At 41.8% G+C, this 27,830-nt stretch overlaps 1 protein-coding gene across 6 annotated transcripts in view; it reads left to right on the plus strand.

Annotated features, from left to right (window-relative positions):
- The window catches only part of NR1H3 (nuclear receptor subfamily 1 group H member 3), a 47,161-nt gene extending 20,166 nt beyond the window's left edge, over positions 1 to 26,995 (plus strand). For 5 of the 6 annotated variants that reach the window (XM_048483902.1, XM_048483906.1, XM_048483907.1 and 2 more), the window contains exons 2-9: positions 11,910 to 12,123; positions 14,625 to 14,891; positions 15,821 to 16,029; positions 17,106 to 17,285; positions 18,581 to 18,680; positions 21,013 to 21,126; positions 22,648 to 22,742; positions 23,973 to 26,995. In XM_048483902.1, the coding sequence (XP_048339859.1) occupies positions 12,009 to 12,123; positions 14,625 to 14,891; positions 15,821 to 16,029; positions 17,106 to 17,285; positions 18,581 to 18,680; positions 21,013 to 21,126; positions 22,648 to 22,742; positions 23,973 to 24,119 (1,227 nt within the window). In that variant the 5' untranslated portion in view covers positions 11,910 to 12,008 and the 3' untranslated portion in view covers positions 24,120 to 26,995. Of the gene's footprint in view, positions 1 to 3,681; positions 3,781 to 11,909; positions 12,124 to 14,624; positions 14,892 to 15,820; positions 16,030 to 17,105; positions 17,286 to 18,580; positions 18,681 to 21,012; positions 21,127 to 22,647; positions 22,743 to 23,972 lie in introns of those variants that run through there. The other variant, XM_048483905.1, reaches the window with a different exon arrangement.
- The last annotated feature ends 835 nt before the right edge of the window (positions 26,996 to 27,830 follow it).

The following is a 27,830-nucleotide window of genomic DNA, read 5'->3' on the forward strand; positions in this document are numbered from 1 at the left end:
GGCATCTTGCAGTTGAACACCATCAAACACTCCCAAGTGAAAACAATTGTTGGTAGAGAATACAAGCAAAGAGTGAGGAAAATACTGAAGACTAAACTGAATGGCGGAAACACAATAAAGGCAATAAATACATGGGCGATTCCAGTCATCAGATACACAGCTGGCATTGTAAACTGGACTCTGGCTGATTTGGATGAATTGGATCGAAAAACGAGGAAACTCCTGACAATCCACTGTGCGCTACATCCGCGTAGTGATACTGACCGGCTGTACCTGCCACGCAAATCCAGTGGCAGAGGACTTTTACAAGTGAGACAGACTGTCGAAGGAGAAAAGCATGCACTTGCCGACTACATAAAAAGCAGTGAACAATGGGAACTTACAGAAGTGAACAATAAAAAACTGCTGAAAGTTGACATCATGAAGAGAGAGTATCGTCAGAAAGTGTTGAAAGAAAGGACAGAAAGTTGGCAAAACAAGGCACTGCATGGCCAATTTTTGGAAAAGATCAAAGGAAAAGTGGATGACACCAAAACATGGTGATGGTTAACATCAGGGACGCTAAAGAAACAGACGGAAAGCCTAATTCTCGCCGCTCAAGAACAGCCGATAAGAACAAATGCAATCAAAGCAAAAATCGACAACACTTCAGCTGATCCCAAATGCAGACTCTGCCAGGAAGCAGATGAAACTGTGGACCATATACTCAGCTCCTGCAAAAAGATTGTGCAGACTGACTACAAACTCTGCCACAACAGTGTGGCCAAAATGGTCCACTGGAACATTTGCAAAAATTATGACTTGCCCACCTCTAGCAACTGGTGGGAACATCAAACTGAAAAAGTCCTCAAAAATCAGCAAGCCAAGATAGTGTGGGACTTTCGTATACAAACAAAGTCCTGCAGCACAACACACCCGACATTGTCATCGTCGAACCAGAAAAGTTGTGGATCATTGATATTGTGATACCCAATGACAGTAGGGTCAACAAAAAGCAACATGAAAAGATCGCGAAATACCTGGATCTAAAGATCGAGATCCAGCATCTTTGGCACAGACCAGCAGCAGTGGTGCCAGTGGTCATCGGCGCGCTGGGTGCTGTCCCAAAAGACCTGGGGCAGCACTTGAAACAAATTAACATTGACAAAATCAACATCTGTCAACTTCAAAAAGCCACACTTCTGGGCTCCACAAACATCCTTCGCCGATACGTCACAACATCCTAGGCCCCTGGCTGGGGCTCGATGATGACGTAGGCCAACACTGACAGTGATACCTGGCTGCTGTGTATTTTGTATAACAACAACAACAACAACAACAACAACAATTTAAGACCCTACAGCTTTAAGACCCTACAGTCACTTTTTGGCCTTGAATGCTTGACACCCTTTTGCTCTGTGCTGCAGTTGGTATTGTAATAATGCTTAATCTCTTGTAGTACTGATAGAAGGGTGGCATATTGCACTGCTGAAAGCTGATCCCTGACTCTGGTTTTCTGCATCAAAAGGACAGAACAACTTTATCTGACAAAAAGATACATATTCAACCTATTGGCTAAAGGGGCTTACCCTGTATTTCCTTCCCCAAATCTCATCACATATCAATTTATGTTAACCCTGCGATCATTTAGGGTGCTTCTACATGTAAGTTTTTATCCAGGTGTATCCAAGCTTTGAATACCAGGTTGAAAGTAAAAGAACAGTCATAGCTATCTGTCCAAACTGTGGCTCCATGCTAGACTGGGTGGGTTGCATAAATGGGAACACAAAGCTTAAGAGGGTGGTAGAAATAGTGCATAGCACAGCAAGATATTAGGGCTTAATAAGACTAAAGGAAATAGAAGAACAAAGCTTGAACAGACAATTTTTATTTATAAAATTTATATCTTGCCTTTCTGCCCTTACAAGGACTGCCAAGGTGGCTAACAATTTAAAACATATACAATAAGATACATTATAAAACCAGTGAAATAAATTCCTCTTCCAAACATACTTTCTTAAAAACAATGTTAAAAAGGGTTAAAAAGCAGAGAAAATAAATGCATAATATAAAACTATAGTTAGGAAGGAGTTCTTTGAGGGGATGCCAGATAAGACAGCAGGACTCCACCTGCCGGCAGAAGACAGGAGAAGGCAGACAAGGAGGGGGCAGACAAATCTCCCTGGGGAGAGAATTCCACAGCTTTGGTGCCATGACACAAAAGGCACTGTCCCAGTTTGCCATCTGCCTCAGAAAGCTGGGGCACCCAAAACAATGCGTCCAAAGATGATTGGGCAGTCCTTTGAAGGTTGAATCCACTAAAGATCTACTAAAAATGGCACCCAGGGGAAGCACTGCCCAGCATTGAGCTACACATCTCCCTCCCCCCATCTTCACGTGGAATGCATTGTTCAAGGCTGGGCTTAACCGCCTCCAGTTTTAAACTGTGGACTCCACCTCTGAAGCCTGCAATTTAAAGCTTGATTCAGCCAGGCTGAACCTGTTGTTCAAGTCTTGCCTCTGGCTGGCTGGGTCCAGGTTTAAACTGCTGGCTTAGAGTTGGAACCCGTAGTTTAAAACTAGACCCAGCTGAAGGCTTGAGTTTAGGAGTGGGGCGCAGAGTTGAATGCTGGACCCAGGCTCAGCCTTGAACTGCACATTCTGACCCCAAACTCCACTTGGAGTTCAGGAGTGGGGGTGCAGTTCAATGGGAAGCAGGGCTTTGCAGTGGGGGACTCTGGGATGCCTGGTGCCCCCTTCAAGCAGTGCCTGAGGCATCCACCTCCTTTCCCCACCCTAGGTATGCCAGTGGCCCCAAACTATATAAGACTTTGATGGTCAAGACCCAGACCTTGAATTATACCTGGAAACAAATTGGAAGTCAGTTTAGGTGGAGCGCTATGATCCCTATGGCCCACTCCAGTCAACATCCCAGCTGTAGGATTCTGTACCAACTGAAGTTTCTGAACACTTCTCAGGGTCAGCCCCACATGGACCACATTGCAGTAGTCTAGCCTATATGATAGAGGAAAGTGGGGCAAATGGTATGGTGTGTGAAGAACTATGGCACCATGAAGAACTAAAGACAGGAAATATCAAGGGATTATAGCTAGGAGTTAAGGAATCTAGCTGTGGACACAGCAAATAGCACCTGACCTTCAAGGATTATTTAATGCCTGAGTAGCATGGGAATTTGGGTTGGTCCACATTTCTTTCTTTTAGCCATCCTGTGGTTGGAGAACCCAGACTGTTAAATGTGAGTCTGCTTCATCCCATATTAAAGTTTAGCTACAAAGTTAGGTCATGCAGTTTGTATTAGCCATTCCCTTCAAGGGCACAGGAGCCTGTGCAATGTGCAACGAGAAAGGTGAAGTTATTTTACGAAATATTTAATGCTGGCATTTGTGGCTGTGTCAGGCCACCTTCTCCCTTGCTCTTAAGCTCTTTAGGCAGGTAAGTCATTCATCTCCACTGATTGCAGCGATTCAGAGAGCTGCTGTTTGAGCAAGCGGTGTGGGGGAGAAAGTGCCAGAAGGATGAACTGGAATAACCTCGTCTTTCTCGTTCCCTCAATTGGAGGACCAAGTGCATCCTGCAGGGAGGGGAGGGAGCACAGCACATTCTGGGATCTGCTTGTATCTCAGAGCACTCCCAGACTTCTCTTTTGCTCCTTGTGCTGCTGTGAGCTGTTAAGGCCACTCAGTCAGTGGGTGGCAGATGAGGGGACGTCAGGCATCAAAGAGACAGCTATTGGCACAGTAAAAGAGAGAGAGAATAATATACTCAAAACAACAGGACCAGGTAAGGAGGATAGGATTTGGAGTTCTGGATCATCAGCGTGGGAATGGTTTAGTTCCTCTGACTGGATGGTGCAGGATAAGACTTTCTGACACCAAGTTGCCTTTATGTCTTATGAGACTCTTATGACTAAAACAATGGGGAACAAGCAAGATTTCTGGGTTTGAAACACACCTATAAAAATGGAAGGATGTGGGTTGGAAGTCTTTAGGACCAATGATTGTTACTTAATATTTTGAATTCTAGCCCTTCGTATCCTGTGAATTGAAAGAGGCAGTTATTGTGTAGTGGTATTGCTCTTTAAGGATTTTTTTTCTTCCTCTGTATCTTCCCCAACCTGAATAACATTTGTACTCTGCTTCTTTGTTAGGAATTGGTGCTAGGCACTATAATGCATAGAGAGTCGGAAAATATAAAATCTATAACAAAATAATTATATTTATTATATGGTGTACACAATAAGTTGGCTAAAAACACAGTGCTACATGTACAGGCTACATGTAAAAACATCAGTATAAACTGTTACAAAGATCTCAAATAAAGTTGATGGTACACTCATTATAAATGGTCGATACAGGATCATACATTTTTCAGCCTATTGAACCTTTCTCAGTTGTCATAAATACAAAATATGATTATTACAGATACGTCTGGAATACACCTTGCAAAAATTTTCATAGAAACTTTAAAAGGATGGAGAAAAAAAGAGTCTAATTAATATAACTAATATTAATACTTTAACAAGAAGTTTTTGAAAAATTATTAAATATAAGACTGTATATACTTAATATCTTGTGTGGCCTGATGTTCACTATGAGTCTTGCAACAGGGAAACTTGTTCACACAAAATCTAGATGACAAAAAATATATCCATAAGCTGTTATATTATTGATTTTAAAAAACTTAAATTCTTCCCATAGCAGATATATAAATAGTCAATTAGAACTAATCTGATTATTTTATAGATATTTCTGCCGTGGGAAGAGTTAATAGTTAATATCAGGCCACACAAGATGTAAGGTATATGCATAAAGCTGGAATAATTCTGCATGAGACTGCTTTGTAAGAATGTTAGGAAATGAACAAAAATGTTATTTTTTTAATCACGCCCAGTTCTTCCTAACTGAACTCCCTTTTCTGCCTTCAAATAATATCTTTGTAACCTTGAAGTTTCCTCTCTTGAAATAGTTTTTACGCTCTGCTGCTTCTCAAGCTACTTTTCTGTAATAAATCCAGTAGGAAAGGATTCCGTCTGTTTCCACAGATATGCTCCCGTGCTCTCAAACACCACCTGAGATTTTCTTGGAGCAGCCTCACAATGTTGCTCTCTTCCCCTTCCATTGCCTTCCATGCTTTACCATCCTTTTCTCTGATCTCTCTGGAGCCTGTCCAATGTTTCTGGAAACATTGGGGTCAAAGAGGGGGAGGAAACTTCCCCAAGAGGAAGAGCAGCTGCAGCTGAGCAAAGTACACTAGTTCTAGAATGGGCGGGTGGAGGGGAGAGAAGGATGGATGCTTCCCAGTAGCATCAACTGCCTTTAACTGCCCCTTTGGCCAAAGCCATTGTTGTGCTCCTGGGAGCTAGTGGTATCACTGCTGCTGCTTTGATCGCCTGTGTCATTGGAACTGTGTCTTTATCTTTGTCACAGGCCTGCCCCCTGTGGAGGCAGCGGTCAAAGGTATTTGGAGATGGGGAGATCCTGGAGCCTCGGCTACTCGTGCGCAGCCCATGCCTGGCCCCATGCGCCAGAGCCTTGCTCATCCAGGAGGTGGGAAAAGCCTTTCTGGCTGGGAGTGACCTTGGGATGCCTCGGCATGCAGGCCCTGGGAGGGGAGCAGCTGTGAGGGGGTGACCTGTCATACAAGGCAGCTTCTGCTCCCTGCTGGGCAAGGAAGGGAAGAGGGGCAGCCTGAGTAAGTGTGGCCGGAGCCAGAGCCTGCTCAGAGCCTTTCAATGAGCAAGCGGGAGGAGGTGGAAAAATGATATATTCACGTGGTGAATATATCACAAAACCCATTCTGTTTCCCCACACACACAAGATACGTCCCTGTAGTCAAGGATGTCTTGCTGCAACAAGGGTGATGGGGAAGCTGTTCCAAGGAGGCTGAGTACAAAAGTGGGAGAGATAGTTGCTGCAAAGGCAACTATTGCAACTGTCTCCTTTTGCCTTGCATAAGGTGTCTCTCAGCATATTCCAATTTTTTTGACTCTTCCTCTTTTAGTTGCCCCCTTTCTACTTCCTCTCAAAGCATATTTTTCAGCTAAATGATGTGTTCAGAGAAGGAGGCAGTGGTAATTTCAAGGAAAAGGGCTGTTCTTTTGCCATTCCATGCAACCATTTTAGGTAACTTTGCCATCAGAGGTGCACTGAAGAGGTGTTTAATACATGAAGATCTCTAACTCCTAATTTTTCCCTAGCAGTTTTTGACTCCTGATTTTTTTTCATAAGCGAGGGAAAGTACATAGCTACTTGTGAATAGCGATGTAACAATGGAGGGGGTGGGTTAGGCCTACCCCAAATGAGCCTGAGAAAAGGGGTACTGGAAAGAGCAAGAGGAACAATTGCGAGAGAGCTCTGAGAGAACATTTAACTTCCCTGTGAAAATCCTCAGAGGAAGTGAGGAAGCCTTTTAGGAAGTATGTGACATTTTTGCAGTGTGGCATAAAAATTGGAGGAATTGACCAGAGCAAAAGGTCACCTTGGCACCAGTCTGTTGTGTGTCAAGAAAACAAGTGTGACTTGTGTGGGCTATCATGCAGATTTGTCCTCTCATTGTCATATGTCTTCAATAACATGTATATCAGAACAGAGCAGTTATCACTTAGGATTTCAAGTAAGACTTCACAAAATACAAGTAGAATGTAGGAAAACATACTGCTTTCTATCTGGAATCCTTATAGTGCAGTCCTCCTAAGTCCATTGAAATCAAGAAGGGTGTTACTCTGTTTAGGACTGCACTGGTAAAAAACAAAGAGGAGAGGGGTCTGATGTAGAGGATCTGGGAAGCGTCTTTTGAAAGAGTGATCTGGACTTACTGTTCTCCTCACAGTCCTCTAAATATACAATTTGTTCATTTGCTCCTATAGACTGCTGTTGCTTTATTTCTTTGATTCTTCACTATGCTACTCCTCAGTCCCAGGTTGTCTTGAGGGAAATGCTGGAAGAACATCACAGTCAAAAAATTTGAATATATTTTATTTAATATCCAGGGTAATGACAAAATTCTCTGCTGAAGCCTAAAGATCTCTTCTGTTATATCTTGGGCAACAAGATGTATAGATAATAAATCGCTTTATCTATATATATATATGTAATGTAACTGTGCGTTTGTTTGTCATGCTCTAACGCCGAAACGGCTGGGCCGATTGCTCCCAAATTTTGACACGACGTGGCTTCCCATTGTGGGCAGGTTTTATGACCTTCACTGGGCTTGCAGGTCACACCAGAGCCCAGTAAAACTCAAGTTTCCCCAAACCCACGGCGGACCAATGAGGGGCCGCCGTTCCGGGGGAGGGGGCATGGCTTGGCTGCAATCACCGTGGCGTGCGCGCTCATGCCACGTGAACCCTCCTTCTGCTGGAAGCACCCACAACACACAGGGACAGGAAGGAGGAGCGTTCCAAGCTACGCTGGGGGAACAAGCTGTTCCTCCTCCCTTCCATGCATGGCTCCACATAGTAAGCCACAGCGAAGCATGGCCTGGTCCGCTAGCAGATTGTAAATTTAATAGTTAAGCAGAGAAGCTGAAACCGAGGGACAAACTACATGTTCAGATTTTAAATCATTTGGATCTGGGTCCCCCAAAGCCACACAGCAGCTGTGGGAAATGACTTTTAGAAAATAAAGAGTGGAACCAGGAGCAGAAGTCTGTTACAAGGGGAGGAATGGCCCACAATCCATTTTCCCACACAGAAACAGAGCATGAGGTGAGATGTGTGTGCGTGCTCAGTTTGAGATCTCTATTTTTTAAAAAAACTGTAACTTGCAGCTGCTGTGTGACTGGAGGGAACTTGAGATTATTAAAATTTATTTATTAAAACATTAATACATGATCACCACCCAAAGAAGAGATGCTCCTCTCAGGCTGTATTTATAATTTTTGGGCTGTGTGGTTTGTTTCTGTTGTAAGATTTCCTAATATGTTTGGCTCTGAGACTAAGAAGATTGGTTTCTTTTTATACCCTGCTTTTCTCTATGTTAAAGAGTCTCAAAGTGAGTTATAATCACAATCCCTTCCTCTCCCCACAACAGGTACCTTATGAGGTAGATGGGGTGAGAGAGTTTTGAGAGAACTGTGAGTAGCCCAAGGTCACCCAGCAAGCTTCCTGTGGAGGAGTGGGGAATCAAACTTGCTTCTCCAGGTTAAAGTCTGCTGCTCTTAACCACTGCACCGTGTTGGCTCTCAACAACTGACAGGCAGTGCAAGCCAAATTTTAGCTGGCACACATAAGGCAACAAACTTTTGCAATTACATTAAATTAAAATTATTTAAATACAATCATTTTAGCTAAGCTTCGAAACTGACATAATCCTGGGATATCTGTTATTGGGTTTCAAAGCTGTTGTGGATAGTGTTGCCAGCTCCGGGTTAGGAAATGGAGATTTGTGGGGGCTGGAGCCTGGGGAGGGCAGGTTTAAGGAGGGGAGGGACCTCGGGGTACAACGCCATAGAGTCCATCTTTTGAAGCAGCCATTTTCTAAATGAGAACGATCTCTGTTGTCTGGAGATGAGTTGTAATGTCAGGAGATCTCCAGACCCCACCTGGACATTGGCAAACCTAGATCAGAGCCATGTTGTAGTTAGATAAGGGGTTAACTCTTCCAGCAGTACACAGTTTCACCTTTAGGTTCCAACCTAGCAGCTGCTAGAGGCCATTCATTCTCTATAGTGCCTTCCCACCTGGTGCAGCAGACTCTTTGAGATGAGGGGGCATTATCTTCAGAAGTCTTTGGAAAGCCCTGTAAAGCTATTTAATTTGCAAGGGCTTTGAATGGGGTTTAAGCCACATTTGCTTAGGGGACACCGTTAATGGGGTTTCATTGTATTTTTAATTTGGAATTTTAAACTGGCTTCATCCACAGCGTAAAGGCTGGGTATAAATATTTTATAATATTTTGTGATAAATATAATCATAAAATGTATATTTTATACATTTTTAAATAATTAATAAGTAAAATAATTGAAATTGACAGTTTGGTTCTGTTAATAACTCCCCAAAAGAAAACGGCATCCTTTGTTTGCTTTTTCTTTCCAAGAGCTAATTACAGGGGTCAGTATTTCATTTCATATGTGAAGAATAGAATAAGACGGCATATTTGTGATTAAGCCAGTCTGACAGAATAAAAAAAAGATCACTTATTTTTTAATGAAAACCTTCAGCTAATTTACTGGGGGGTCTATAAAATGTGAATGGACCTAGAAATAGAATAATGCCTAATTCAAAAGATAAACTATTTACCTGAACTCTGCCTGAAACTAATTCCCAGAGCTGGATAGCCCCTGGATTCTGATTAGATACATACTGTGAGATCTGTGCTCTGATTGGGATGGCGATAATAGTGTGTGGGAGAGGGAGCTTAAGTATTTCTCCCCCACACCTGACACAGTCTTGGGGAATTACTGTTTAGTCTGCTGGGGAAACTTACATGAAGCCCATGCGTTTCTCCAGCGGAGCAAATATTGGCTTCCCAGGACCATTACAAATCAGGAAAAGAGAGCAGGATAGAGAATTTACTCTCCCTCTTTCCATATGATTTCTACAGTTGTGAGAACTAGTATGGGATAATGGTTGGGGAGTGTTGGTGTTAGTATACCCAGGTTTGAATCCCCATTCCACCATGGAAGCTTGCAGGGCAACCTTGAGCCAGACAAATATTCTTTCTACCCTACCTCACAGGGTTGTTGTGAGGATAAAATGGAGGAGAGGTGAATGATGTAAGTAGCTTAGGGTTCCCATTTGGGAGAAAAGCAGGGTAGGACATAAGTAATTAAATGAATATGCTGAGATCCTGATCCCAGTCACATGCTAAGGAATTAATTTTGGACACATGGAAAACTGTACCTTACGGAAAGGCCCTCAGCTGGCCCTTTTCCCTGATATAGTTTAGAGAGGTGTAGAGTTTCTCCTTTCTTCTGTTTTGAGAAAATACTTCAACCTTTTTCCACTTCAGTGCTGCAGTGATGATGTCCACAGTTGACATAGAAAAACTGGAAAAGAAGAAAAAGGGAAGGAAGCCCATCCCTAATTCTGCTATTTTAGATACTTGGGGGAGGGGGAATGAATAAACAGACCTCTTCCTTTGCCTCAGCAGAAAACAGCCTCAACCCCCCCCCCCCTCCTGTTCTTGAGCGAGACTTGTTAGCTATGGTTTTGACATGGTTCCTTACCGAATACTCCTGAGTAAGCTTAGAAATCATGGGATGAGAGGATGGGTCTGCTTATGGATTAAAAGTTTGTTAAATGGCTGGTAGCAGAGAATAGGAATGAATAGATGATTTTTGACAGAGTTGTGAAGTGAGCAGTAGAGTCCCACAAGGATCAGTATTGAGACAGGCTCTATTTAATTTGTTCTTAAACAATTAAGAATTGGGGCGAGTGTTGTAATTGCCAAATTTGCAGATGATCCCAAATTATTCTGGATGGTGAAAACCATGGCAAATTGTGAACTGCTATAGGAAGATCTCTCTAAGTTGGATGAGTGGGCAGCCATGTGGCAAATGAAGTTCAGTGTGCCAAGAGTAAAGGGATGCATGTTAAACAAACAGCATCTAAAATTTAAATATATGCTAATAGGGTCTTAACTGTCTGAGGTTGAGATTGGAAGAGATTTTGGGACTGTGGAAAGCTCAATAAAAAGGTCCAGCCAGTATGCAGCAGTGATGAAAAGGACGAACTCCAGGCAAAGATTGAAAATGAAATGGCCAATACTGTTGTGCAGTAGTTGGTGCATCCTCATTTATTGTATGCAGTTTGGGTTAATGAATCTTTAAAAAGATATTTGCAGAACTGGAAAAAATTAGAAAGGAGGGCAACCAACCCTGAAGAAAGGCAGGAGTGTCTGGAACTGATGGCTGAGGAGAGGCAAGATTGAAGTTGGTAAATTATGCAAGGGGTAGAGAAAGTTGACTGAAGTATTTTCCTCCTTTTCCCATTGTACTAAAACTCAGGGGCACCCAATTAAATTGTTAGGAAGCATATTCAGAACAGACAAAAGGGAATATTTCTTTACTCAGTGAATAATTAAACTGTGGAATTCACTGCTGGTGGACACAGTATAGCCATGGACATAGGGAACTTTAAAAGAAGGTTGGAGTGATTTGTGAGGAAATTCCATCTGTGGCTTCAAGCCATGGTGACTGAAGAGAGCCTCCATACCCAGAGGCAGTGAATCTCAGGTGCTGGGAGGCAGTCACAGGGGAGGGCCTCAGCCGCGATTACCTGTTTTGTTGGCCCTCCAGGGCAACAGGTTGGCTGGTGTGTGAAACTAGACTAGATGGACCAGTGGACCTACTCTTTGGAACTTTGGACAACAGGTAGAAGACGTTCTTGTTTTCCCAGGTCCTTGGTGAAGTATTTTTTGTAACTCTCTTGGCTGATTCTAATATTTGTAGCTTATCTGATGCTGGCTTGACTTATTTGAGTTGTCACTCATTTTGATTTTATTTTGGGACACCTCGTGAACTATGAAGAGGCAGAATAGTGGTCTGATATATGATGAAATATTTAACAGCCTGGACTCTGCAAGGTTTATTTTTAATTAAGTTGCAGAGAGCTGAGCGATTTTTCATATTGTTTTGCTATGGCTATCAAACTCTAGTTTCTGTACATCTTATATTAATTACCAATTATATAATGTCAGAGACTTCAGTGAAGGTAAAACTGAACAAAACAAAGAGAGGAGGAAGTGGATAGAGAAAAGCTGGAAACAGGCAAAATAGGCAAGAAGATCAGCTTTAAAGTCAGATGATTATGACTTAAAGAGGAAGAGATGACAATTCTGAGGAAACAAACCAGTGGAGACGGTGGCAGTATAGGTTAACACCCTTGTGGAAATGGTGTGTGCAAAAAAGATTCCTAGCAGCTTCAGGAATTACACTGTGTTTTCTTATTCTTCTTTTCCCCTCCAAAGGCTTCTTCATTTGGCAACAGGGCTGCAATGCAGTATGGAGATTAGCAGTTACCATGTTTCACCTATGAGAAGAATGTGAGCCCCACCAAGGAAGCCATCATGGGTCCCGCACAACTCACCGCACACAATCATGGGAAAAAGACATGCGTATTTGAGATGGAGGAGAAAAGATTTGCTCTTTTCTATGGCTCAGAGATCCCACCTGAGCACTCAGGTATGTTCAAGTCCTTGGTTTAATCAGAGTGAATATTTTGAGCAGACTAACAGCCAATCTACGTGTTATCCAGAATAGAGAAATTTGTTTTTATTTAGATCGTTATACCCCACTTTCATCCTTCCTTCCCTCACTGCATCCTTACAACGATCAGTCTGTGAGGTAAGTAAAAGAGAAATTTTTGAATGCTTCCCCACATTAAAATAGACACACTTTGCACACGATAAACAACAGGGAGAAAAGTTCTATAATAAATTAGAACTTCTGACTAAACATGTCTTCTGTCTGTGGATTTGAGAATGGGAAGGGAAGATGGATAAACGGAGAGGGGTGGATCCAGTTAGGGGAACTAGAAACATATTACAATTGATTATATTTTAAAAATTTGGATGTGGTTTGATGGATTGATGGCATCTGCCTTTTACTTCTAGTAAATAGTTTTTGTGGGCTGATGTATTGTTTTTTAAAAGCCTGCAAACATTATTTGATGTGAGACAGCCGTGGGACAAAGGGACCATGTTACAATGCAAGAGAAGCCATGCTTCTCCCACATTGCTTTTAAATATCATAAAAACTCTGCTAGATGGATACAGAAAAACAAAGATCTTTTTGGTCTTTTAAGTTTATCATGCTGTTAAGTTGTCATGGAGTAGAGCCCACTTCTTCAAATGCATGAAGATGAGCTAAGGATGCACTTAATGAATCTGATAATGGGGATTTAGCCCACAAAGTTAATGCTGTAATAAAACTAATGCATCACAAGTCTCTCTTTCGGTTTCACAAAAAAAAATTGACTCCAACAGAAAAAAACAATGCTGCCCTCTAGTGACAGAATGAGAGAGAATAAAATAATCTAAATATGAGACAAAGTCTCCCAATTTACAAAAAAAAATAGCTACTCCTTCTCTTGCGTATCCAGTGTGGTTTCATGGTTAAGAGCAGGTGGATTCAAATCTGGAGAAAAGGGTTTGATTCCCCACTCCTCCACCTGAGTGGCAGAGGCTTAGCAGATGAACCAGATATGTTTCCGCACTCCTACATTCCTGCTGGGAGACCTTGGGCTAGTCACAGTTCTTTGGAACTATCTCAGCCCCACCTACCTCACAAAGTGTCTGTTGTGGAGAGAGGAAGGGAAAGAAGCTTGTAAGCCACCTTGAGTCTCCTTACAGGATGGAAAGGTGGGATATAAATCCAAACTCCTCCTCCTCTTATTCTACATCTTCATATCTTTTGCTTTATTTTTGATACAATGCTCTTAAGAACTGCCAGGTTCTTTCAGAGCTAAATGTAAATGGTCAGCAGGGCATGTAGTACTCTCTGTGTGATCTCATATAAAAAGGGGAGGGGGTTTCTCGTTTGACTTCCTTTTCTGTCAAAATCTCCCTAATACTCTAATTGTGTATGTGAAGAGAGGTTTTAACAAGACTCAGGAAGGATTGTAACCTGTGATCATTCATATTCTTTAGAGGTAGTACCATTCTTGCTAATAATCTTGTTGTACAGAGGACACACTTGAACCCCTTGAAAGGATCTTTGTTGTAGCTGGTATGACTGATATGACTTATTTTCCCCCTACATGCATAAATCTAATATGATTTATGTACAATTTACACTTTTTGCACTCAGGGAGGTATACCTAGCTCTCAGGAAGGTATACCTAGCTCTCTACTCCATCACACAGTAACTGTATGAGGTAGACTAGCTGAGGGAGATGGAGTCAACCAATAACCTTTATGACTGAATGAGATTAGAACCTGAATACCCCTGCCTCAGGATGAAATGATGGTGCCAGGTATAGACATACCTGCTCTGTAGGGGTATTAGACAGACTGATGGTGGATAGTTCCAGCAACAGCTGTAGACCACAATGACTGTGTGAAACTTCCACCTTTGTACTAAGTAATCCTTTGAGTAGCAGAGTTGAATAAGGGGAGGCTTTGGCCTCTGAGCCCTGCTTGTAGGTCTTCCAGGCCTGTGGTGGGTCACTGTTTGGATGCTATACTAGATGGACTGATCCATTAGGAAGAATTTCCTGACTGTAAGGGCTGTTTGACACGGCTGCAAAGCATGGTGGAGTCTCTTTCTTTGGAGGTTTTTAAACACAGGCTCGATGCCATCTATTGGGAGTGCTTTGATTATATGTTCCTGCATGGCAGGGGTTGGACTTGATGACCCTTGTGGCCTCTTCCAACTCTATTCTACTATGATTCTATGATCATGGCTACTCTTATGTAATGCATGAATTGGCTCCTTCTTCATTAGTCCCCTGGCTCTAGAAATGTGTGAGAAACTCTTACTAAGTAGCTGGAGAACATGATTATTAGAGACAGGGTCTGTGCCTTCCTGAGACATAGACTGTTGGGTGCCATGATAAGACTGGGATGTAGAGTTTCCAGTTTTTTTCACTGATGGGTAGGGTTTTTTCCAGGCATTATGAGAAGCTTTCTTAGTCACCCTTTTAAAAAATCCTTTTCCCCTTGCACTCTTTTCTCTATTTGTAGAAAATCCTCCCCTGAAAAGGAAGAAGGGGCCTGCCCCAAAGATGCTTGGTAATGAGGTGTGCAGTGTCTGTGGGGACAAGGCCTCCGGCTTCCACTACAATGTACTGAGCTGCGAGGGCTGCAAGGGCTTTTTCCGTCGCAGTGTCATCAAGGGTGCACAGTACATCTGCAAGAATGGCGGCCAGTGTGAAATGGACATGTACATGCGCCGAAAGTGCCAGGAATGCCGGCTACGCAAGTGCCAAGAGGCAGGCATGCGGGAACAATGTATGTGGCAAGAATGATACCCAAACATGGAAGAGAGGGAATATACAGGGATCATATGGTTCTTAGGTCTTTTATTGCAATATTATGCTTTATACTTCACCCAGTATGGTGTACTGGTTAAAAATGGTGGCCTCTAATCTGGAGAACCGGGTTTGATTCCCCACTCCTCCACAAGAGCGGTGGACTCTTACCTTATGAACTGGATTTGTTTCACCATTCTTACACGTGAAGCCAGCTGGATGACCTTGGGCTAGTCTCAGTGCTCTCAGCCCCACCCACCTCAGAAGGTGTCCATTGAGGGAAGAGAAAGGGAAGGAGTTTATAAGCAACTTTGAGACTCCTTACAGTTGAGAAAAGCGGGGTATAAATCAAACTGTTCATCTTCTCTTTATGCATCAGACAATAAGCATAATGTGAACTATTAAATTTGAAAATATTATTCTGACTGCAATATATGAATTTTCACTGAATTCAGAATATTTGGGAAGAGGATTTCATGCAGAGGAGACCATCAGACCATCACTAGAAGCTACAAGAGGGGAAGGCTGCATGGCGGACCCAGTAGCTTCAGCCCTGTGAAGCCTGTAGAAGGCTGTACAGAAGCATGTTGAATGCTTTTTCTGCTGCCGCGAGATCTTCAAATTTGCACTTTCAAAAGACAGAGATCATAGAGAGGACACTGGCCTTTACACAGTGTGGTTTATGCTGATGCATGAAATATAAATTGCTTGTGTAGGAGCCGTGTAAAAAAATGAAAAAATGTCACCATGCAGCTTAGTGTGTTGGAAACAAGGTATGGTGGTGGATTCTGCTTCTGTACTGCAAAATTAGGAAAGTGTCTTAATGGTTTTCACCTGTTTCATGTTTGTACCTTTCTTGTTTTGTGTGTCTTTTCCCTCACTGCTCTCTGTTCTGTCCCCAACTTTCAGGTGTTCTTTCTGAAGAGCAGATTCAGTTGAAAAAGCTTAAGAAGCAGGAAGATGATCAGGCTCGAATGGTGGTTGTGCGGCAGAACCCACCATCTCCTCCCAGCAACCCTCCCAAAATGACATCTCAGCAGCTTAATATGATAGAAAAGCTGGTGGCAGCTCAGCAGCAATGCAACCAGCGCTCCTTCACAGACAGGCTCAAAGTGACGGTAAAGGCACATTTTAGGCTGGGTCTAAAGTAGAAGCAGAAATGAAACCTCACATATTCTCAAGGAAAGCTAATTCACTGAAATGGGCTTGCAGTGCTGCCAGCTAAGGGAGCAACAGAAATAGCAGTCCTTTTAAAATTCTTCTCATGAGGCACTTACATTTGGGATGGGCTTTGTGATCAGCCTAGTCTGTCAGCGTTGAGGACCCAAGAGAGAGGAAGCTCTACTACCCAACGGGAAAGCAGCCAAGGACTAAAGGACTCCTCACAGGAGCTGGCCTGATGGTACCTGCCTGAGAAGCCCGTAGTCTTCATGGAGTCAGGCTCCAGTCAGCTGGGTCAAGGGTGGAGAGCCTTTACAGCTGAAATGGGAAGAGAAGGAATTTCACTGAAGCTGTGAAATGGCTGTTTGTGTGTGGAAAAAGGGAACCTGAAACCAGAGGCTGATTTTTAAGAGCTGTTCCCCTGAGAGATCTGGGTGGTTGATGGGGGAGGGGGTTGGAAGAAGGGAACCCAGCATCTGGAAGTGAGGAGTTTTCCCTGGGAGGATATCCTGTTCCCTGCAGGGGAGTTGTACAAGGGACACTGCTTAATAAAGGAAAGTTTGGAACTACAGCTCTGGGTTGGAGTCTCTTGGTAAGCAGATGGGCAGGATTATGGAAATCCACCACCCAACCTGTTAGTCCTTTCCTCACATATAGGCCCTACTGTGGCTTCCAGGAGATCAGGGGCTAGGCCAGTTGAGCCTGACGTCAGAGGCCTGACCCTCAGAGGAGGGCAAGTGGAAGCCTCCAAATGTTGGTTTGGGAAGCAGCAGAGTGTCCTACAGTGCAGGGCATCAAAGACCCATGTTGTGACATGGTGACTGTTGGGCTGTGGGATACTGACTGATGTTTGCTAACAAGAATTGTGAAAGTTGTTTGCATTGGGTTTATTTGTTTGAAGGCTTAGGCCTTAGGACAACAAGGCTGTGGAGGAACTGGGGCATTTCAGTAGTTAGATTTGTTCTCCTATCTACCTATCTCAACCTCCTTTTTTTTGTGCCCCCCACCCCCTTGCTTTTTCTTCCAATTGCAGCCGTGGCCTCAAATTTCAGATCCTCATAACCGTGAAGCACGACAACAGCGCTTTGCTCATTTTACAGAGCTTGCAATAATTTCTGTGCAGGAGATTGTGGACTTTGCTAAGCAGTTGCCAGGTTTTATGGAGCTTACCAGGGAAGATCAGATAGCTCTTCTCAAGATGTCTACAATAGAGGTAAGAATTAAATTTTGTCAGAAGGATGGACAGCCATGAGTTGAGTGCCAACTGTGTTAGTGCTGAAAGGCAGGCATGATGGGATGATCATGCCTTTATCAACTCCTTTTTTTTTTAGGAAGTCTTTCGCATCTAGAACACATTTTATTAATGGATTACCTGGCTATGTGATCCTACCTAGCATTTCTCTAAGTTTCTTAAAATCATCTTTCATGGTTTTTGTTTGGTTATGATCACCTTTTACTTTCCTTAAGATCAAGAATTCCAGCATTATGTGGTTACTTTTCCTCAAAATTCCCACTCCTTTCATCTTATTCACTGTTAATTAGAATTGAGTCAATGATGGGCTGATATTAATTTCTTCTGCCATCTTCTGAAAGAGGAAGTTATCAGCAAGAGATGCCAGAAATGTTTTGGACATACTGTGCTTAGCAAAGTTTGTCTCCTAACCACTTGTCTCCTGTTATTACTAATTCTTGCATCCTTGATGTATGTTTCAGGAAAGTATTGTCCTTTTGTGGTTTGGAGGTTTGTAATAACCTTCAACTACAATCTTGTCTTGTCTTGTCTTTCTGTCTGCTCAGTTTCTCTCCACAGGGCTATGAAGTTCACTTTCTTGGATTTCTGTACATGTAGTTGTAGTCTCTTCCAACTGTATGCTTCTATGACTCTACACATTTTTGGTACAGGACCTTAGTTCTTACTTATTCTGTTATTTTGGAATAAATTGCATATTTAAATTGTTGCATTCCAATTACAGGAACCCTCTCATCAGCTCTGTGATACCTGTTAAGTTATATCTACCTTCCTGTAGTATGAGTTCAACCTTATCTTGTTTCTTTCCCATACTGTGGGTTTTGGTGCTGTATGCTAATAAGGGTATTTGAATTTGAATTCTGAGTTTTAGTATACAGACATCACAAGCCATAGGCATCTCCCTCCTGCTACTTTGTTGAGTGTGTTTGTGTGATGGTTGTTAGGCACTCATGGAACTCCCCCAATTTCTCAGTAGTGTCTATGTCCCTATCTTTAGTTTTTACCTTTGTACTTACAATTACAAGGTATATTGTTGAAAACAGGATTTGACTACTTTTGTGCTCATTATCTTTCCTAATATGGGAGTTAGTTCTGGAGCTCTGACTTCTCTAGTACAAATCCCAGTCCTTTGTGTTCCAGAGTGTCAGAAGTTAAGGACTGAAACTTATATGTTCCACTGCAATAGAATGCATGAAGCTGTCTTGCTGATGGCCCTGCCAATTTCATCATGGAGACTGTCTTCCATTTCTATGTTTAAGGTAATGCTGTTGGAGACATCTCGGCGCTACAGTCCAAAAACAGAAAGCATCACGTTTTTAAAGGATCTGAGTTACAATCGAGATGACTTTGCCAAAGCAGGTGAACTAAACTCAATGTAGACCAGCATTCTCCATATGTGGGACTTACTTTGCACCCCAATCTAGTACATGGGTCCCATTATTCTTTTTTTAACTACCGTACTTATGCTGATTTTTGTACCTCTCCCAACTTTCTTCTCATCGCTTTGTGTTTGCCCCTTGTCTTAAAATTTGTTTATAAATGGGCAGTGCAATCCAGAGAGGGGGAGTTGTGGGATGGCACATGGGGATGGCGCAGCCACACTGCCTCCTAAGAAGCTTGCTGTGCCGCTGCCAGCAAGTGAAAAGCAGTTCTTCCCCTTTCTCCTAGTAAGTGGCTATGCAGCACAAATGACTGTCCTACTGATTTTGCTGGCGTAAGTGTGCAGTGGCAGATGGATGCATTCCCAGTCCGAAAGGGCTCAGGAAGCTGTCTAAAGCTACCTCTGCCCTGGGAATGTGACTGTGATGGTATCCAGGCGGAGTGCTGCTGTGTGTCTCCTTAGCACCAGCATAAGTGCCTCTGTGCCAGTGTAAATGCCACATGCTGGTGTGAGTGGCATTTATGCCAGTACAGGGGTTACACTGCCTTCTCAGCTGTTCCCCCCCCCTTTAAGTCCCTTGTGCTGTCCACCTTAACTTGGCCTGTGACACAGTGGTGGTGTCTCACCTGGCACTTGCAGTCAAATGGTTTAGACTATCATGCAAATATTTTTCTTCACTGTGGTCAAATATTCAGGGCAGTTTGTTTTCTTTGATGAAATACCAAATGCAGAGTCTATTCCAATAGAAATCAAACGTCGTTCTCATGATAAATTAAGGAGAGGGGGTGTACCTCAGTGATGGAGCATCTGGTTGGCATGGAGAAAGTTTACATTTCAATCCATGGCATCTCCTATTAAAAGGGTCAGGTGATGTGGAAGACTTCAGCCTGAGGCCCTGGAGCACCACTGCCCATCTGGGTAGTCAAGATGACCTTCTGATGCACTGTAAGGCAGTGTAATTTGTTCAATGAAATGTTCACATTTTTTGTAAGTTTTTCATTTTGCACATTTTGCTGTAAGTCTGTATGTAATATTTGGTAACATTTTTTGATGAAATGATTGGGAAATGCCAATAGGGGAGTATCAGTCGGCATACATGACTACAGTGGTAGTGGCAGGGCGTCACAAAGAAAGAGCCAGTCACTAATGCAGCCTTAGAAACTGCAGCACTGTAATCTTTCTCTGCTTGCATATTTTCAAATATACTTTTAATCTACACGTTGGAAAAACTGTTGTTTTCAAAATGAAATCAGAAACTCAACAGACTCTTTTCAAATGTCTAAATCGCAAAACAGTCCAGCTCTTTTTTTCCTGTTGGTGATTACCTCTTTTCCCTTTAATGTAAGTTCTGGATCCACCCAGGTCTCCAGGCGTTATAAGCTGGTGTGAAGAGAGATCTTTGAAAAACAGTGTTGTTGATGCCCCAGTATTGAAACTTAACCACCTTACTTGCAGCATTATATTTGAATGAAGACTCCCCTTGGATTTCACTGTGTCTGCTTCTAGGATTTCAAAATTATTTTTGAGAGTTATGGTTTCCTTAATTCTGGAGGATTTTTAGGACTGAAGTACCTTAATCAATGTCTCTGTTAGAATGCTTTTGTTTTATGTGAATAGTTAACATACTCATATGCCAGTTATTATTGATCCAGATGTTTGTAGAAGAGAGAGAGAGTGTGTGGTTTGGATCTGTGCTTCTGTGAGTGGTGTGAGTTCACGGTTGTAATACACCTGTTTTCCCAGTTGCCCACTGCACATAGCTAAGACATTGCTGAAGTCCAGTGAACCCTGTAGAATAATATGACATTTAACATTGGGCTGTGTGTGTGCTGCTGCTAAATACAAAATCGTTTGAAATTGTTCCCCTGTTCATCTTTGTACAAGCGGAACAAATTCCATGAATGAAGCAAAAGCCCACCCAAGGGTAGGAGTTGTCATTTTGACTTTCCCTTCCTACTGCAACCTCCACTATCATGTGGCATATTGCTGAGGCGGAGCTGTTGCTAGATTCTCAACATCAGCTTATGTGGGGGTCAAAGGGCAACAGGGGAAGATAATAAACTGTGACCACACTCCATTTGTAAAAGCCTTGGATCCAACTGTATGACTTTAATTGGGATTAGTGTGTCTCGTGGAGTATTTTTTGGGAATATAATTTAGGAGTATAAAAGAGTGAGTTTATACCCATATATTTCTGTCTGCTTCAGGACAGGAACTCATCTGGTTTCCAAATACCTCCAGTCAGCTTTTCTGCAATATGAATAAACAATATTGATTGTTAACCACGAGCTCTTTATCTGTTTCTTCCAGGCCTGCAGTTTGAGTTCATTAACCCCATTTTTGAATTTTCAAAAGGAATGAACGAATTACAGCTCAGTGATGCTGAATATGCGCTTTTAATTGCTATCAGCATTTTCTCTGCAGGTAATAAGCCTGGAAGGGCATAGAAAATGCTAGCATTGAATTGAAAAATAGAAACAATGTTTGATCCCTTTATCAAATGCACAGTTGGTAGAGGATGGGTCCTGATGCTAGTACTAAAGGATGATTTGTGCTGTGGGGAGGATTTCATTTTCCTGAGTGGCTGTCTTGGTAATATGCCAACCATCAAGTGCAATTCTGAAATAGTTAATTTGTCCGCATCCCCAGTCTTCAAGAGTAGAATAACTTGAAGAGGCCCACAATAAAAACAGAACAAAAGCAAAAGCATTAATGCTGGTTAAAGTTTTTATGAAGATGGGACTTTTGGCCAATAAGTGTACAATTCAGAAGGATCCATGGATTTCTAAACAACAGACCTTGCAATCCCATTTTCTCTCAGAATTTAGTGGAATGTCGTCACCTTTATGAAGAAAAAAGCAAGTAAACAACTGAGAAGTAAGGCACTCCTACTGAAGTCCCTAATGCAAAGGAACATGATATGAAAGCTGCCCTTTTCCTCAGTTACCCCATGGAGTTGTTGCTTAATGACTCTGGAGGAAGGGCTTTTACTTTGTGAGTGGCAGAGAGAAAAGTAGTCCAGAGAATGTGCTGTGTGTAGTGATAATAGTCACCTTCTGGGAAAGACAGGATTATTATAATGGATTTATTTCTGAGGCTTGCACTTCAAAAGTCTCTGTTTATTTTTCAGTATTAGTCTGCCTTTCTGATAAAAGCCATTACAGTGTATTAAATCACCTGGGTTGGGAAGTGATATGAAGCTTTTTTCCTGTGTGGTTGTCTGGATGTTTTATATTGACAAAAGTATTTGACTGCAAACACTGAATATGATCCAGCCATGCTGAACTAATCTCATTGATTTAATAATAGTAGTAGCAGTAGTAATAATGATGAGATATGTATTGTCAAAGACTTTCACAGCTGGAATCACTGGGGTGCTGTGTGGTTTCTGGGCTGTACGGCCGTGTTCTAGCAGCATTCTCTCCTGACGTTTCGCCTGCATCTGTGGCTGGCATCTTCAGAGGATCTGATAGTAGGAATGGAAAGCAAGTGGAGTATACTCTGAAGATGCCAGCCACAGATGCAGGCGAAACATCAGGAGAGCATGCTGCTAGAACACGACCATGCAGTCCGGAAACCACACAGCACCCCAATGATGATATATATATATATATATATATAGAAATGGTTCCCTTAAGACTACTTTTCTTAGAGATAACTTCTGATTCACAGCTGAAGCTCATGGTTAGTGTTTATCCATTTTAAGTTGGTGGGACTTTTTCTTGACTTTTCCTTGAGAAAATCTTTAATAAACACAACAGATGGAGAAACAGATTCTTGCAACAGTGTTTATGCTCTATGTTGATTCTCAGCTGCAAGAAGTATGGAGGAGAGTTGTGGGTTTAGGCTTGGGAAAGCGGGATGACTTTCAAGTTTAATAGAACACGTTAAGCATTACCAGTCTGCGTTCAGCTACATATAAAGCTTTAATCTGATTATTGGCAGACCGACCGAATGTTCAGGACCAGCCCCTGGTGGAAAGGCTGCAGCATACCTATGTGGAGGCCCTTCATTCTTACATTTGTATCCACAGACCAACCGTAAGTATGCTCTGCCATGGAGCTATTGCTCTCTGCCTCTGTTTAGCATTTATGCAGTCAGAGACGCTGTATAAAACAAAGAAATGTTGTAGTTCCTGCCTTATAAAGGCAAAAGAGAGAAACTGCCATTCTTTTGAAGAGAGCTTGGGGACAGTAAGAGAATATGCCCCTGAGGTACCTTCAGCTGCTTTATTGCATCTGAACTTTTTCCTATCATTTGCTTCTGCCTCCTATGGACACTCATGTAAGATGGAAGTTAACAGGACCTTCAAGTCAACAGATAAAAGCTACTGCATATTGTCTCACAGCCTGGTTCTCTTAAGTGACAGGCAGAGTGACTTTGCAATTTAAGTTATGAATTTCTGTCTCCCTTCTGAATACAAGGAATTCCATTATGGTGAATTATATCAGTTCTCCTAACACTGTTAGCAGCACTCTGGGATCTTGGACAACTTATTCCCTGCTTCCTGAAAGTTTTGAACATATTTCTGTCTTTGAACTGCGGCTCTGATTCTTGGGGGCAAAAAAAGTTTGAAAATGGGTCTGTTGAAAATGTGAAAACTTGGACGAGGCCTCTAAAGTTCCAAGTAATTGATTTCATTGTATTGCCGAGGTTTTGCAATTCATACTGTTATGATTCCTCAGTCATATCCTGCCTTATTGCCCTCAGACCCTTGATTGCTTTCTTTGCTATTTAACACCCAATTTTTTTTGGAAAACAGAAAATACTAACATTTGAATGTATTATGCAAAGCAATGTATGAAAACTGTGGAGATTAACATAATTTATTCTGAGCGTAAAACTCAGCACAGATCATTATTGCCAACTGTGATTTTAATATGCTTACAAAGAATGAATTATGTGCTTCATCCCATTTTAGCTTTATTATATGTATCATAGTATATAAAATACTTTACAATCTTATTCAATCTCAGAATAACTCTCTGAGCGGATCATTACTAGTCCGAAACTGATACTTGAGAGGGATAGAAAGATTTAAAGCTGTCTATCTCTCGAACATTCTATGCTTCCCCATTTTGTCCACGCAACAACCTTATGAGATAAAGTAGGATGAGAGAGAGTAACTAGCGCAAGGATAGCTGGTGAGCTTCATGGCTGAGGGGTGATTTGAACTTGGGTCTCCCAAATCCTAGTCTGGCACTCTGACCACAAGACTGCACAGGCTCTTGCTATTATCTGATATGATTGTCTTTGTGTGTGACTTGCAGGATCATCTAATGTTCCCACGGATGTTGATGAAACTGGTCAGTCTTCGGACTCTAAGTAGCGTCCATTCTGAACAGGTGTTTGCTCTTCGGCTACAAGATAAGAAGTTACCACCACTGTTATCAGAGATATGGGATGTCAATGAATGACAGCAGGGTACTGACACACTGAAGTAACCCCACTTTTCACCTTGTGCTAACAGGAAGTCATCCTTTCCAAAGCACTTAGGGCAGTGCTGAAGACTGTGAGCCATTGAGGTTTCTTTCATCAGAGGAAACAAATCAGAAGGCAAATAAGATGGATATTTTGGTCTTGCAGAAGTAGGACAGACAACAAAAACACCTCAGCATGGTAGCGATGAAGAATCCTCCTCAATAATTTCGCCTGTGCCTTCTCTTTTCTGTGCACTTAGACTCTGATGTTGATTTGACCTGCCACCCAGGTGCACAAAGAGGCGTCTGAGGGATTTCAAAGGCATGGCTCCTTACATGTCCACTTTATGAAAGAACTTTAGAGTTCCTCTGGAATGAATGTACTTAATATATTATGTAATTCAGAAAAATTAATAACAGACTAGACACAGATGGGGGCATTTGTTGTATTTCCTCTTCATAAGACTTAATTTCTTAAAGGGTTGCTATTTTTTGGGAGGTGGAACCACAAGTGCCATTTTTTTGCTGACTACTTGGAAAGGTGGGCAGTGGGTTGGGAAGGCTATCCATAGTCTTTCCCAATCATTTCCCTCCTGTCCCAAGTGTCTAACAATCACTGTGATACTTTAGCTTGTGTAGCTAAACATGTACAGTTTCAGTGTTCTGGGGAACCACATTTAATCATAGTTGTCTGCCACATTCAACTGCTTCAGATGTGATGGTGTATACCATGTGTATACAACATAAACTTGGGCAGTGTAGTCCTGTGCATACCTGCTCAAAAGTAAATACCTTACTCTCAAGTAATTATTCATATTAACTTAATCTGTAACCTTTTGATTGGAAAGCAATGTGTGCTTGTGGATTAGTGAAGCTCCAATATCAACGTGGGGTATTTGAATGAATGTCATGCCTATGGAGTCTACACTGAACAGCAGGCTTCCACACTGCATTGTACTTTGCTGTCCCAGGCTGCTCTGTTCCTCGTTAAGCAGAAACTGTTGGTTACATCTCTGTTTCTTCAGTTTCAGTAAAAGTGGTGATGTCCTATCCTATCCAATTCATTTGGGGGGGGGGGGGGGGGGGGGGGTTGCCAGTACTCAGGGAGGAAAACTTAAAACACAAAGGAATGTATCTAATCCTGGGCCATTTCCATACAGATTATCTGCCCTGGATTAAATGCTGTTGGTTTCCCCCCCCCTACTTCCTATAGTATTGAGGTGCATTTGTGCACCTCCTGGGTGCTTTTCTCTGTTTTTTCTCGGATCTTTTTGAAACCTGCTTTGTTCTGACATTTTGAAAAAGATTGCAGCAAAACCTAGATGGGTTCCATGTGGGTAAGAGAGTTCAGATTTTCACAACAACATGGCAGCCATTTTCCTGGTCTCCATGGCTGGTTCTTTTATTTGACTCTGCTCAGCACAAGGGGGAGTATGGGAAATGGTATACTAAAAGGTAAATGCCCTTTTCTCCAAAATACCCATGTGGTTAGTTTCAGGCTCCAATTGTGTAGACTGGTGTGGCTCATGGTCCCTGTCGGTAATCAGGACCTGAAGAGATCAACATGAGCTGAAACGCTCTCCATAACAGCATTCCTCAAATTTGGAGCTATATATACAGGACTGCAGCTGATGGGTGTGAAGATTTGTTGGAATGGAGCTAAATATTTAGTATTTACAACTTGGCCTTCATACTGAACATCTCAAAATGTGGAACTATGTGCAAATCCATGTCACCAAATTTGATGGCTGCTTTTGTTAGAGAAAAGACAAGAGGCCAGGATGATTTGGAACAATTAGTGGTGAGCTGCTTAACCCTTTTTTCCACCTTCCAATTTAAGTTTGTGGCTTTCATCCCATCCCCCTTTTTTATCCTCCTGGAGGTTTGCAAGAGTCAGTCTGAAGCATGTGTCATCCTTAGGCTAGGAAAAGCAGCTGAAGGAGGATTGGAGGTGGGGGAGTGCTGAACAATGAAACAGGCAAGCGCTCTTCCCTCTCCCCAAGTCTCTCCTCCAAATTGACCTTTACAGAAACAGCTGTTCTCTTTAAAAAGTACTTATTGGGCTTTTGTTATATGAATGTGTATGTAATGTTTAGTTCTAGGTGCTGATCTCTTTAGGAAAGAATAGAATCTTTTGGATGCGTGATGAAAGCCTGTTCGTTTGTCTGTTAAGAGTATGAAAGGGCCTTCATCTATTCATAGATATCTGGTTGTAGCCTCAAATATGCCAAATTCTCCTTCTGGAATGGCCCTTTGGTCTTTGTATCCATAAATAATTTAATGTTTACAGCCTGAGCCTACACAGTTACATAAGCCTATGTCCATGATTTCACTGGGTTTCGATTTACATAATTTAGCATAGGATGCAACTGCTAGAAGAATAATTTGCTTGACAAAATACTCATTGATATAAATGCTTGTAGAAACAAACTGTTTAATGCCAGGAATCAAATTTGAGTTTTCCTGGTAGTTTGGTGTTATGTGCTTCCCTTATTATTAGGGATTTAAGTTAATGTGCCATCAAGCATGATGAAAGTCTGGTCTCCCCAATGAATGTGAATGTTGACTATGCAACCAAGTTCCATGCCTGTGGTGTCGGCCTTCTGTTTGATCTGCATTTGAGTTTGGTCTTTTTCTACTGGCCTTCATTATGTAAAGCACTTATAAGCATTTTTAAAATTTGTTTTATAACTCATTGTAACTGCAATGTTCTTGCCATTTAATTCTGTATTTTAACTAATTGTTGGCAAAATTCTATGCAAAAGAATAAAGGTTAAGAACTGTTATTGTTGTAAGAGAGAAAAATTCAAAAATCACTTCTAGATTTTCTGGAAGGGCAAATGAGAACTAATCATATCAAGAATGGTAGAATTAGGCTTCTGAAGGAAATGAAACAAGTTTGAAAGTGATCAACCTCACAGACCAATATTGGTTTTAACCTGTTTGCTAAGATTGCTGCATAGATTTTAAATATTAAACAAACATATTACAGAAGACCAAACGGGGTTCCTACCGGGCAGATCAATTTCAAGGAACGTAAGAGTAGTGCTGAATGTGATAGAAGCCTTAAACTTAAAGCCAAGCCCCCCCCTTGCCATAATCTGCCTAGATGCAGAAAAAGCTTTTGACAGAGTGGATTGGGTGTTCTTATTAGCGTCTTTGAGGCATGCAGGCATAACTGGCAATTTCCTCACAGGAATAAACAACATATATACAACACAAACAGCCCGACTAAAAATAAATAATGAACTAACAAGCAGTTTTAAAATAGAAAGGGGGACAAGACAAGGCTGCCCCCTTTCTCCACTCTTATTCATTACTACGCTGGAACCACTACTTAAAAGGATAATAAACGATAAGAACATAGAGGGGATTAAACACAAAGGTAAACATTATAAAATAAAAGCATACGCAGATGATGTGGTATGTTTCATAGAAAACCCAATCCAAAAAATAACATACTTATTAAATATCATAACCCAGTACGGGAGAGTAGCAGGTTTTAAAACAAATAATACAAGATAAACTCAAATTGGAAAAACTATCAAACTTCACTATTGTTAAGAAATTAAAATACTTGGGGATAATTTTGGAAAACAGTAATAAAAACATAATAAAGAATAATTACAACCCGACTTGGCATGAAATAAAAGAAAAAATGAATAAATGGGGGAAACTAGATACCTCCCTAATTGGAAAAATCTCCAT

The sequence above is a fragment of the Sphaerodactylus townsendi genome, linkage group LG02 (assembly GCF_021028975.2).
Source record: "Sphaerodactylus townsendi isolate TG3544 linkage group LG02, MPM_Stown_v2.3, whole genome shotgun sequence".
In the NCBI taxonomy this organism is placed as follows: domain Eukaryota; kingdom Metazoa; phylum Chordata; class Lepidosauria; order Squamata; family Sphaerodactylidae; genus Sphaerodactylus; species Sphaerodactylus townsendi.